Here is a 14398-nt window from a genome sequence, read left to right as displayed (position 1 = left end):
TTTCCCCTTCATTCATTTATCAAGAGTCCTGTCTTCAATTCCAAAGCGTTACCTGGTGTGAAGGGGCTTCCTGTTAGTGGACTATTTTAATTTTCTGGAGTTATTGATTTACTAATATTTTACCAAAAAATAAATGACTTTGTACGTTGTGAGTATATGACTGGGCACCTTGACATGTGAATTATGTAGCACAACTAACATGAGATTTGTTTCGTAGACATTTTTGGTATTGTTGGCTGTTATCCAGTGTTGGATACTATTGAGTTCTGTTCAATCCAAGACTTTGTTAACACCATTCTTCACAAAAACATGAGATTAAATATTTTTGTTAGACACTACTGCAAACTACATGGAGTAAGTAACATACAGTATAAAAAAAGATGTACTTTTTTGATGGGTTATTCCTTTAAGCTAAAATGGACAAAAAAGGAAAAAGTGGTAAACACTAAGATCAATGCTTCTTTATATTTGTAAATACAACAATTAGCTTTTGAAATGTTTTTCCAAATGGCAAGCTAAGTCAAACAGAAAATAAAATTAATTGATTAATTATATTTAAACCTGCTCTTTAATTTTACTGATTAACAAATCCTACAGAAGGTTTTGATCTGTGAAATTTTTATTTCAAAGCATTTTAATTCTATCCATCCATCCATTTTCCAACCCGCTGAATCCGAACACAGGGTCACGGGGATTTTAATTCTATTACTATTTAAATGTTATACCATGTTAGAAAAAAACTTTTTTATTTTCAAAAAGTACATAATTACAATGGCATACTATTCGATCAAACAAATTATAATAACATACCAGACAATTTACTTCAAAATAAATTCAAAGGAAAATTAAGGAAAAATAAAAATACAAGAGAAAGAGACAAAGAAAAAAAAGGAAAAACCCCATCTAACTTTAAAACATTCTTGCCTTGTTTCCAAAAGTGCTGGGATTTTTGTTTTGTAATTTTTCTAATTTGAGATAATACAGAACACCTTTTGCTCACTGAGTTATAGAAGGTGGTTTGGGATTCTCACAGGAAAGTAAAACAGTTCTAAGTCATAGCAGTGTGATATAACATATTATAATTAGTTTCTCCCTACTCACTTTAATCCAATCCAGGACTACAGCAAATTAAGAAAAGATCTTAATAATAAAAAAAGCAATAAAATTAGAAAATTGGCCCAGGATCCAAACACATTTATTAGGCAATATATATTTATAGTGTATAAACATTGTGCATGTGCTCGGCCATTTCTTTTTATCAGATCATCTCTGGACTGTCACCAATTCATTCTGGATCTCACACACACCCTCACTTCTAAACTCACACATTCAGCACATCATGAACACAATCAATACCGCAGCATGCATTTAAACTGTTAGAGGAGGTTGAAATTCCTTGAGGAAGAACACACATCCTCTACACAGAAGGCACCACAGCCAGGAGCAGACCTGAAGCCATGCTTTGTGAACTGCAATCAGTGCCTCCTCTTCAGCAGTGTACTCTAAATACTTTAAGGTGGACTTTTCACTAAGCCATATGTTGTTAAAATTATAAATACTGACTGAACCATTTCATCAACTGATTCATGGAATGCTTGATTTATTGAGAGATCCTGAATGGCTTACCTTGGCAGTTGACAGTTAGGACTTTGCCGCTCTCGCAGTCACTAAAATCAGAAAAAGACAACACAAACAACAACAACAACAGAAAAAAGCTAAGTCATTCTGATGCTGGCACAGCATAGACAGGAAAACTGATAAACTCCAAAACAGTCCAAAAAGTGTAAATCACCTAGATGAACACTGTCTTATATTTTACAAACTGATTTCACTCTTCCTCCTCAAAAACAATTTACTGAGCAAAGGAAAGCATTCATGGCTACAAATAAATAAATAATACTGACAAATATACAGTACAATATAATAAAATAAATAGTGAAACTGTGTGATTGGGTGTTCTTTGAGGTAAATTGGGAAAAAGAGAAAAATCTATAAAACTTTCTATTTATTTAAACTTATTAGACAGAATCCTGAAGTTGCTAATCAGTTTATGTTCCCAATCTCACCTACACTTACAAACGGTGGCTGTTGAGAGGACCAGAACATAGAGTCATTCCAGGTTGAGAAGTAATTGTTGAGCTGGTTGAGGAATCACATGAGGATGCCCCAATAGACCCTAATGGTGAGGGATGTTTTGTAGTTCCAGCCTCGCTCAGGCATATGTTTTAGAACTGTCGAAAATTAAAGCCCTTCTGTGAAAAGATTTTTGTTTATTTATCAGATAGTATAGGATAGGCGGTACGGTGGCACAGTGGGTAGCGCTGCTGCCTCGCAGTTAGGAGACCCGAGTTCGGCCTCTCAGGTCCTCCCTGCGTGGAGTTTGCATGTTCTCCCCGTGTCTGTGTGGGTTTCCTCCGGGTGCTCCAGTTTCCTCCTGCAGTCCAAAGACATGCAGGTTAGGTGCATTGGCGATTCTAAATTGTCCCTAGTGTGTGCTTGGTGTGTGTGCCCTGAGGTGGGCTGGCGCCCTGCCCGGGGTTTGTTTCCTGCCTTACGCCCTGTGTTGGCTGGGATTGGCTCCAGCAGACCCCCGTGACTCTGTATTTAGGATATAGCGGGTTGGATAATGGATGGATGGATAGTATAGGATGTGCAATCACTGCAAATCCTCTCACATGCAGTCTATAAAGTTATTCCAGATGAGCTTTGACTATTTGGGGATAAATTGAACATTATTTCCTCTACTACATTGTTGGTATGTTGGCTAATTCTGCTCAATTAGAACAATCCTAATACACCCCTTATAACTCAATAGGAAAAATGATATATATATGATCTAAAACCAAAAAAAATCTATTTTTCTTCCATGGATTGGTGCAGAGCTCTTAGAATTTGGTAAGATTACATTAATGCCGTTCTAAAATAGGTTTCTTGTGCTGCTGTCTGATAAACTAACATGGCTTTAACTAATAAGAGGTCACTTTTTTATTACTGATCAGCTCTCTTTTGTGGGAAGGGCTGATGAGGAGATTTAATGTGACTTATGATCACAATTCTTAATTATTTCTCTGATACATGGCATTGATTGAATTATCCATCTATCCATTATCCAACCCGCTATATCCTAACGGGGGTCTGCTGGAGCCAATCCCAGCCAACACATGGCGCAAGGCAGGAAACAAACCCTGGGCAGGGTGCCAGCCCACTGCAGGGCACACACACCAAGCACACACTAGGGATCGCCAATGCACCTAATGCACCTAACCTGCATATCTTTGGACTGCAGGAGGAAACTGAAGCACCCCGGAGGAAACCCACGCAGACACGGGGAGAACATGCAAACTCCACGCCGGGAGGACCTGGGAAGCAAACCCGGGTCTCCTAACTGCGAGGCAGCAGCGCTACCACTGTGCCACCGCGCCGCCCTTGATTGAATAATTTTTTTTAAATCTTGTAATTTTGTTTTACTGAAAATCACGTCTGATTACAATATTATAAAGTATCTGTAATTCACACATGTGCTTTCAGTGCTCAATAGAGGTGCATAGAGGGCAGAGAAGAGGTGTTGTCGCTAACTGTCCTTTCCCCTACCACCTCCCACTCCGAGAAGTACACCAGTGAAGGTGTGTGAGCCCACCTGTGGGGCCCAGAGAAGGCTGCATCCATTCTGGTCAGGACAAAATAAAAGGAGGCTTGTCCAAAGGGAGGCACCTCATCCTTGAGCTAAACTTCCTAGTGGATGGAGCTCCTGAGCTACCTGAAGCTTTAACCTGCATGTAGTAGCTGTAAAGGCTGGACTGAAGTGCATTTTGTTTTCTGTGCCTTCAGACTAATGTTTTTGCTTTGTTTAAATCAAATGGAGTTGCCTGGCTGAGTCCCCAACTGTTACTGTGGACTCCTTGCGTCCTTGCAATAGATTTGGAACAAATATAATTTTCAACAAAAAGAACTTGCCATGTGTTTATAGTATAAGCAAAACAAATTAAGAGACAATGGCAGAGAATCCTGTGCTCAAAGTGAAGAAGCATGTGCTAAACATTTTTTTTGATATGACAAATAATACTTTCATTGCCTTACTACCTTAATATGTGTGTTTAATGGGAAATGTAACGCTTAAATGAGAACACTTCTACAATAACTTCAAATTTATTCAAAGTGTGATGTACAACATTTAGGAAGCGGTCAATATCAATACATCTTTGTATTATGGAATTATTGAAGATCACAAGCCCCAGTGGTTCATTTTCTCCTGGATCAGGACCCTGAAGTTTTTGTTTTCCTTTCCTCCGTTTATACCTGATAAATAGGTGTGATTAAAGAAACAAGCAAATCATTCTATCACAGCATCACTTGTAGGGCAGACAGGTCTAGAAAATGTAAGCATTATCAGTTTTTAATTTTTATTTCTATGTATACATCTAGGACAAATTGTGCAGTAAATTTTCTAAATCCTGGAGCTGTACTTGATTTTTAAAGAGAGCAGAGAGGTTGGGAGAATGCGCTGATTACAGTGCGTTGCCGTACCCACCGTACAATGAACCACCTGAATTGGGATCCAAGTGTAGCTGTGCAATGGGTGGCACCTCAACACCACACTGAACAGTGTGAGGTTTTTTTTTTTTTTTTTACAGTGGCTGGAGTGCCAATCCTACCACCAACCTCCAAGTTTTTCCTGCAAGTTGAAGGACCTGCTTGCAGGGCTGGATGCAGGTTAACGTCATACCCTGGGCAAAGCAATTGCAGGTTAAGGGCCTTGCTCAAGGGTCAAACGGAGTAAAGTCACTTCTGGCATTTATGGGATTCAATCCAGCAACCTGCAGATCCCTAGCCTCAGAGAAACCATGTCGCCCAAATTATAAAATGCATTATAAAATGCCCCATTATAAGCCCCATTGTAAAATGTGATATATAAATATCTTCTTCTTATTATTATTATTATGATTATTATTATTATCATTTAGGAATTTGAGCTCTGTTCTTATCACCAAACAGTAACAAACTCAAGATTGTGCAAAATCAGCAGCAGAGTTATTTTTTTCAAAACCCCTACCTTTCGATTATTTGCCATCTGTTGCAACACATCACTAGATACGGCACCTATTTAGTGGTTTCCAGTAATTTTATTCCATTTTTTGCTGCTTATGCAAAGCAATTTAAATTAATTTCATTAGCACATTTAAACAATCTAAATGAGAACAGGCCATTCAGCCCAACAACAAAGCCTGCCTGTTCAGAGCTACATGTATCAGGATAACAAGAAATATTAAAATCTTTTGAGGCTTACAAAATGGAGACTATGAAGAGACTTGCAAGTTGTATTTACAGCAATGAAATCTGTAGAAGGAAGCTGTTACGTTACAACAGGTTCTCCCACATGGGCACAAGGCTAGTGAAGAGACAATGTGACATACACAACAGGAAACTCGAAATACAAGCAGTGTGGTGCAGTGGGTAAGGTTGACAGTTTATTCTTCTTAGTAACCATCTAAGGACACTTTAGGAGAACAGATCTGATATAATATCTTGGATAGTTGGCCTAAAAATGCTTGGTTTGCTGTCAATGAAATTCATTTTTAGGATGTCTGGCCTGTGTTCCATATTGCAATGCTAAAATAATCCACAGAGACAAAGGTAAAAATGTATCATCATGAACACAGGGAAGTATGGTTAATCCTGCTTCTTTACAGAGTCTCTGTCCTGGGATTTCTATCCCGAGTGTAGTTGTTGTCAAAATGCTTTACAAAGGACTCCATAGGTTTTCATCATTTTTTTCCAAAGAAGTGACTATTTTGGAGAGTCTTCACTAGCACTGTATAAGGGCACGCATGAGTGGTACTTGGTGTCTTACTCAGAATTGATTTCGATGCTCGATGCTGCCAAGATAGGCTTTGGTCTAATGTGACTGTGAATTGGACAAAAGAAGCTTGAGCATGCCATGTTATTTCATCATGAGTGTATATGTAGGTTAGCATGTTAGGGCTTAGATTCCTTCCATATTCCATATTAAGTAATTTGGAGACTCTAAACTGGCCCAGTATGAACAGAGTTTGAACTGGGGATGTCAAAATATACAGGATGGAGCAGTAATTGTATGATCAACAAAAACTGGAACACAAAACAAGAACAAGAAAAAAAAACCCTGCTGTTCTTCAGGTCTGACTGCACAGGCCCTGAAGACCTGTCTACTTGAGCGATGGCTTAGTCACTTATCCACCTCAAAGTCCTACCAAGTGACTTTTTTCCTATTCTCTTTGTCTGTAACTGTTTCTCTTGACTATGGTCTTTTTCTCCTACCAGGGAAACTAAATTGGTTTGTGTGGGTGGCAGTGCGTGTTGGATCGGTACTAAAACTTTGACATATCAATACCAGCTTTCGGACCTCAGTACCAGTGTCAAACCGGTTTTGAAGCAAATGACAGATAATTCAAAAACCCCCATTTTACTCCAGCCTCCCTGTTGCACTGCACAATTGCTTGCCTCCCTGTCATGGCAAATTGTAACATCGTACTATGGACCACTTCCCACTCGATTGCCGAGAAGTTTCAATCACATCAAAGCAGTTGGTATGGTGCAGCCATCATGAAGTCCCAATCGCACCAAAGTAAAAAGGTGGAGAGTTCTGAAGGTGTTGAAGCTTTAATTTCATCTTGTAAATTATACAAAATGTATGTTTTTCCAAAACTGCAATACTGTGAGTCGAGGAATGGGGATTGTTAGGTTATGGGAGACAGTATTGAGAGGAATACTGACATTTACTGCTGATATCGAAAATCCCAAAATGTTGGTTCCATTTGTACTTTGTATTTGTTTTGTTTTGGTATTTTTAGTACTGGTATACCACACCACACTATTGTACAGTATATTATGAACCAAAATGTGTAGTAATGTAGAGTCTCTCCTGATTTCATTAGAATCTTGGAGTGAAAGTCAACCAAAATCACATTTCTATCTAAATGATGGAAAAAATGATTATTGTGATAGAATACCTAGAGTAGCATTCTCAACTAGCAACTCATGCATTCTTCACAACTATGATTCCATATATCTAATCAGAGAGTCGTAATGCAACGCTGATAGATAGATAGATAGATAGATAGATAGATAGATAGATAGATAGATAGATAGATAGATAGATAGATAGATAGATAGATAGATAGATAGATAGATAGATAGATAGATAGATAGATAGATAGATAGATAGATAGATAGATAGAGTCAGTTATTAATGAGACTGTTAAATCTGTCAGAAGTTGAAGAGCGCTACAGAGGCTAGGATTTCATTCCTGTTCCATGGAGCTGTGGGACATAAGCACCAAAAATGAGTGATTAGTATTGACTGTATTTATTGCATTATTTTACAGGAAAACTCCTATTTCCTGTATGAAAACTGAAGACTTTAATTAATAAAACTCTCAGATGTTTTCATTCCTGTCTCTACTAACACCTGTCTACTTCTAAAATAAGTCGTCTCTTATCATTTTTTGAGTACCTTTAGCAATGATGAATTATTTCTACTTTTCTCAAGTACATAGCATTTGAACAGACCATCTAATTTATTTTTGCTTGATTTCATGAGCTTCTCGAGACTTTGTTTAAACAATGGAAATACAGTGACAGACCACCAAAGCTTCACTTAATTCCTCTTTAAATGCCATTTTAAGAAGTGACGTTTTTTGAACTAGTAAAACTTTTACTGTGTGCCACTAAAGAAAGTTTTTGTGATGTGCGTAGGTAAATGTGTGTGTACATGTTTGAAATGCCCTCCGAAGTAAAGAGTGTTTGGTGAATGCTTGTTATCTATTTAGGAGCACAATGCAGAAGCAACAGATTAAAAGTAGTCTCTCTGCCTTTAAATGGCAACACCTGTTGCAGATGATCATCAGATCTGTTTTTGGATGTTCACTATCTTTATCATCAGTTCTGTTACAAAATATCATGACAACTTTAGAATATCATAAAGTTCAAGGGGTTTGCTCTACTAGTCTCTGCCACTAATGGTACTTAAAGTCATCCAGCCATGTGTTTGCTGAGACCAAAGTACAGAGACAGGAACAGAGGCTCTGCCACAGACTGAACAAACAAAGTCCGAACTAGCAGCTGAATAAACTGCTGTTGACTATGTGTCATCCGAAGTGGCAGAAGTAAACAACACTGACACAGAGAAAACATTGGACATTGGAAGGCTGGCCAACTGCTAGGTCAAAGGTCAAGGTCAATGTAAGGGATGGCAGCTAAAACAAAACACTCTGTCCAGATGTCCTAAGATGTGTTCAATTACATTCAAATCTAATATTTGGGTTAATAACACAAAACAATAGCCATCTGTGAGAAATTCTGTAATGCAGAATAGATTACAGAAAGGGGAAAAGGTGCCTATAAGAGACACAATAACATCCACAGTGAGTGGTAGAAAACAAAATCTTTGCACCTAGAATCAAAATGGGAAAAGAAGGTCTGCTTTGACTATTGTGGAAATCAATTGGTTTGCTTGAGTGTTGTACTCACAGTTACCACTAGAGGGCAAAATGCTGTACTCATGATAAAAAGAGATTAGTAGACAGGATCATTCTACTGTAGGTGACTTGTGGCACTTCTACTGCTATTACACTAAAAGACACTTTAATGAGCTGAATGAGTTAATTAGAGCCGAACCTGCTGTAACTTGGTGGTCAGCGGGACATATTACAGAATATGATGGAAGTACAGACATGATAGCAAAGTTATTCTGCAAGTGATTGCTGAAGGGAGACACTCATTCCTGTGTAGGATCTGTGATGTCCTGAAGAACAACAGTAAATACTATAATAAGCAGTGAAATGAGAGCCCACCACAGTGACTGTGTTAGCAGTATACACCATATACAGAGACATTCTGCCCCAAAGGTGTGAAAAGATCTTGACCCATGGAACAACTTGTAGAAGCAGAATTCCATTCACACCTTCCTCTACAGTATCTCTTATTGAGTACTTGCAACTGCCAACTCTGCGTAGACTAATTTCAGAAGAGAAAGGTGGACTGCCATGGCCAAATTTGAGGTTATCGTCAGCAATTACGTTTAACTTTTCCTTGAGACTGAGATGACTTTGGATTGCCAGAAAATGCCTTGAATCATTGGCAAATGGCTTGCAGAGCAGATGGTTTCCAATACTTGTCATTGCCAATTTGGCAGCTTTGGCTGACTGTTATACTTTAAGTATTTGTTTCTGAATCCAAATGTGATTTCAAGAGGATTTTGTTTTTGTGTCAGTTGTCAAGTCTAGACGTTATCTTACTTACTGTAATAATCTACAAAATAGTCTATGATAACCTCCTGTCTGTATTTTATGTAAAAAAGGGAAAAACTGTCATAAACTGAAAGAATGAATATTAGTCATTTTGTATAAATAGAGAAACCTACACTTATCTGTTTGTATGAAATCTGCTGTATAAATATGATCAGATGACTGATGGACTTTTGAATAAATTAACAGATGGGTGGTGCAGTGGTAGTGCTTGTGCCTTACAGTAAGGTGACCCAGGTTTGCATCCTGGGACCTCCCTACGTGGAGCTTGAATGTTCCCCCTGTGTCTGTATGAGCTTCCTCCCATCGTCCAAAGATATGCATGTGAAGTGAATCAGCAAATGTGGAAGTGTGTGTTCACCCGGTGATGGACTGCCACTCTTTTTGGATTTGTTCCTGCCTTGCGCCCCTATGTTAGCTAGGATAGACTCCTGCACCCCTCACGACCCTGGTCTGGATCAAGCAGGTTAGAATATGGCAAAATCTTTAATAGGCAATATAACGGATACATTTTATTTTTTTAGAAATCTAAGGGACTCTGCCCCCTGCTCGCACTGCTTGCCAACCCCCATGCGAGGCCTACATGTTAGTCATTTCCCGGATCTGCCGCTTGTGACGAATCGTGCTGTGGTTTTGGATAAACACAAATGTAAACTCTATCTTTGATATCTCAGTCTTTTGAAACTATTATCGCTGACAATTCGTCACATGTTGGTTTATTATATATGTGAGTGTGATCTTTCGGATTCATATAGAAATACAAGAAAACTTCTTTGTCCATGATTTTCAGGTAAATTTTGTATAAAGTGCGATACTTTTGGACGTACAGATTTGTATCCATTATTGGCTGTAGAATTTCTAATACATGCTATCGTTTACGTTTTTCTTTAATGATTTCCATTGCATTGCTTCTCCGTGATCATAAATATAAACCAGAACGAATTGTGGTTTCTTTGAAATTAAACTTGTAGTAGCTTTAATTGTTGCGGGACCACAGATTCTCATAGCGTATGATCCTGAAACGTTTAAATCTATGTTTTGAGCACTGAATGATGTGAACCCGAACAGATTATTGTAGATTTGGATATTTTTCCTGTAGTGTTTGTGGATTTCACTTTCACTAAAAAACAAATCTTTTATTTCTCGCAGATACGCCTCTTCATTGGGAAGAAATACTACTTTTCCCTGATGGCAACATGAATTAGACGATCTACAAGTCTCTGATTTAAACTTTAAAGCCGAACAATATCTACATACTGTCATATCACCTATGTCCGTATATATGATCTCTTTTCACTGTTCTGTTATTTCACAGAGTAATAATTTCCATTTGTTAGCACTAATGCGATCTTTACTATCAATTTTTTGAGACTTTCAAATTTTAGTACTTTCATAATCTCTAACCTGCTCTGCATGTGTATCACGCCAATGTTTTTGAACCTCTTTACATCGTTCTAGTTTGTCTTGTACTCTTTGTCTTTTCTTCTCCTACTGTTTGTCTTTTATTTCCACCCCCCTTGGACCTGTTAGGTTCTCAATTTATCTCTTGGCACAAAGTCTCGTCTCGTGGGATGTGAAATTATCTCTCTGAAAGTGTCTCGCCTCGTCTCTCTGAACAAGTCTCGTCTTGTCCCAAGACTTTTTTACATGATATACAGACTAATAACTATCAAATACATCTTGAACTTACCAAGGAAACAAAACCTCTTGGATCTTTTTGCCAAACTGCAGCTCTTTCTCATCAACACAAAAGTATCCAGCTGAGCCATTGGCACCAACTGTGCTGACGGTTCTTTCTGAATAAGACAGATACCTGAAATTTGGGGAAAAAAACCTTGAAAAACTCAAGATTTGTAAACCCATGGGACACAAATTAGCAAAACTAAAGCGGAAAAAAACAAAGAGAAAATTCCATTACCTGATAAAGCCCATTTCTTCACAGCTGATCTGAGCAACAACTTCATTGTAGCTGGAAGAACAGACTGACCTCCACTTGCCGCCTGTGCGGTCATAAACAGATAGCCGCAGGTCAGCTGAATTGATCTGCACTGAACAGGAGAGACAGGCTAGAATGAAGACGATTACTAAGGGTGAGGCTCATGGCTAAACTTGAAATAAGTTATGTTTTATGCTTTGTTAATTTGCTATGTTTTTACTACAGCACTAGCAAATAATTATTAATAAACAAACACACAGTTTAGACTCAGACATACCTATTAAGACACCATTGGCTTAATCAAAAACACAGAGGAAACAGTCAAAGGAATATAATTAAAATGGTGAAAATAGAAGGTGTAATTCAAGGTCTTGCTGGTTGCCAAAGAACTCAAGTAGGCAGCTCTGGGTGTTGAAGGAAACATTCGGAAAACAATATCTAACAGATGTGTAGAGAGCCCATACAGAATTCTTTTAGAAAGATATATTTGTCTGTGGACAATAGTATCCCTCTATGCCCATGTGCTGACAAAAGAAAAGTACGTTTTTGGCACATGATAGATAGATAGATAGATAGATAGATAGATAGATAGATAGATAGATAGATAGATAGATAGATAGATAGATAGATAGATAGATAGATAGATAGATAGATAGATAGATAGATAGATAGATAGATACTTTATTAATCCCAATGGGAAATTCACGATATTAAATACAGAAAATTACATGAAGCCATTGCCTCCTCTCGGTAGAGCAGAGCTCCCCAAGAACCCTCTATCGCAACACTGTTTTCAGGGTTTAGTTTTGTGAGGATCATTGAGGAGTTGTATTATTTCAATATGTACCCATTTCCCTGATACTCCAAAGCTCTAGCCTAGTCTACCTGAACCTGGATGTCACTCCAAGAAATGGCCAGAAGTGATCCTGGAAGGGGTATACAGCTACGTCATGAAAAAGGACCTACTGTGTGTGAAGCTGTGAGAAAAGATAATGAAGGCCACTCGACTGGAAGAATAGGGAGGAGAAGCCAGAGATAAAGAAAAGTGACAGAGAAAGAAGGGTATAGTAAGTACAAAGGAAAACTATTAGCACAGTGAGGTCCATTAGATAGACCAGCCACCACATGAGAGATTGTGACTCCTATTACTTATTAGTTTCGCCACTTTGTCCTCCTTTTTTATTTATTTACTTAATGAAAATACCCTTTAATAAGACATTTGATGTTTCTGGTATTTTCCTGGGTTTGGGAAACAGATTATAGCCACCAACTATCTTCTACTGGCTTAATGTGAGACAGATGTCAATCATTAAACTGCAAATCTAAAATATGATACTCACACCAGATGCAATATTTCAATGAGCAACAGTTTTAAAGGACATTATGACCGTAACTAGTGAGTAATAATACATTTTATTTATATAAGGCACCTTTCTGAGAACTCAAGGACACCGAACAAACAATAAATAAATAAATAAAAGACACATTATAAACAATTTAAAATATCAGAATATTTAAAAATTAAAACCAAACAAAGCCACTGTAATCATAAAGAAACAGCCATTTTAAACAGATGAGTTTTAAGTTTACATTTGAAGAATGAGAATGATTTGATATTTCTAAGCTCGGTAGGTAATGAATTCCTGAGCTTGGGAGCAGAACGGCTTAATGCTCTGCTCCCCATGGTGGTTAGACGGGCGAGAGGGATGGTTAGATGGATGGAGGAAGAGGATCTAAGGTTACAGGAGGGAATGGCAACATAAAGAAGGTTGGACAGATATGGAGGGGTGAGGTTATGAATGGCCTTAAATGTTGATAGCAGAATTTTAAAATCAATTTGAAACTTAATCGGGAGCCAATGAAGCTGCTGCAAGACCAGAGTAATATGGTGAATAGATGGAGCTTGAGTAATGATGCGTGCTGCAGAATTCTGGACTAGCTGAAGCTTATGGAGAGATTTATTAGAGAGACCAAAGAGGAGTGAATTGCAATAGTCCAGACGAGAAGTGACAAGACTGTGAACAAGAATGGCAGTGGTATGGGGAGTGAGGGAGGGGCGGATGTGATTAATGTTATGTAGGTGGAAGTAAGCAGACCGGGTGATGTTATTAATGTGAGATTGGAAAGATAAGAGTACTGTTGAGGATGACACCCAGACTCTTGACCTGAGGTGATGGGGAAACAATGGAGTCATAAATAAGAAGAGAAAGATTATTGGCTTTGGATAATGATGATTTTGAGCCAATGAGGAGAACCTCAGTTTTGTCACTGTTTAATTTAAGAAAATTCAAAGAAAACCAGGATTTAATTTCAGCAATGCAGTCAATAAGCGAAGATGGTGAAAAGAAAGAGGCGGGTTTACTAGCAAGGTAGAGCTGGGTGTCATCAGCATAACAGTGAAAATTAACGTTGTATTTACGAAAAATATTGCCAAGGAGAAGAAGATAAATAATAAAAAGAAGAGGCCCACACCTGAGGCCCATTATATCATGAAGAGGCCCACGCCTGAACTAACAGCGGTGGGTTGGGATGTGAAGGTTTTAAGCTGAATGAACTGAGTGCGGCCTTAAAGGTAGGATCTAAACCAAACAAGTGGAGTGTGGATAATTCCAATTAGAGATAATCTATTAAGGAGAGTGGTATGACAAACAATATCAAAGGCTGCACTCAGATCAAGGAGGATGAGAATAGTAATTAAAATGGAGTCAGCAGCCATAAGAAGGTCATCGGTAATTTTAACAAGTGCCATTTCTGTACTGTGAAGGGGGCGAAAACCAGACTGGAACTTTTCATATAGATTATTGTCAGAAAAGTGGGAATGAATTTTGATAGATACTATTTTTTTAAGAATTTTGGAGATAAAGGGCAAATTAGAAATAGGACGAAAATTATTGAAGTTAGTAGAATCAGCACCAGGTTTTTTCAGTATTGGGGTTATTGCAGCAGTTTTAAAAGATGGGGGAATAATACCAGTAGTAAGAGAAGAGTGAATTACGGCAGAAATAAGAGGGATCAAAGAGTGGAGGCAGGCTTTAACCAGAACTGTAGGGACAACAAAGAGTGTGACAACAATCAAAGCACATAGATGTACATTCTATAAATACATACTATAAATGGTCTTGGCAAATAGGAGACATAAAACGAGCAAAGCTGACAATTCAGGAGACAAGTAAATCTGGTA

At 38.1% G+C, this 14398-nt stretch overlaps 1 protein-coding gene across 2 annotated transcripts in view; it reads right to left on the bottom strand.

The window, feature by feature from the left end:
* hpn (hepsin) overlaps positions 1–14398 on the bottom strand; it is a 91949-nt gene that overhangs the window by 23438 nt on the left and 54113 nt on the right. Inside the window, exons 5-7 of one of the 2 annotated variants that reach the window (XM_028823274.2) lie at positions 11200–11347; positions 10972–11094; positions 1627–1667 (exon numbers count right to left, since the gene is read on the bottom strand). In XM_028823274.2, the coding sequence (XP_028679107.1) occupies positions 1627–1667; positions 10972–11094; positions 11200–11347 (312 nt within the window). The remainder of the gene's footprint in view (positions 1–1626; positions 1668–10971; positions 11095–11199; positions 11348–14398) is intronic. The other variant, XM_028823275.2, reaches the window with a different exon arrangement.

The sequence above is a fragment of the Erpetoichthys calabaricus genome, chromosome 17 (assembly GCF_900747795.2).
Source record: "Erpetoichthys calabaricus chromosome 17, fErpCal1.3, whole genome shotgun sequence".
NCBI classification, from domain to species: Eukaryota; Metazoa; Chordata; class Cladistia; order Polypteriformes; family Polypteridae; genus Erpetoichthys; species Erpetoichthys calabaricus.
This window is presented reverse-complemented; position numbering and strand designations above follow the sequence as displayed.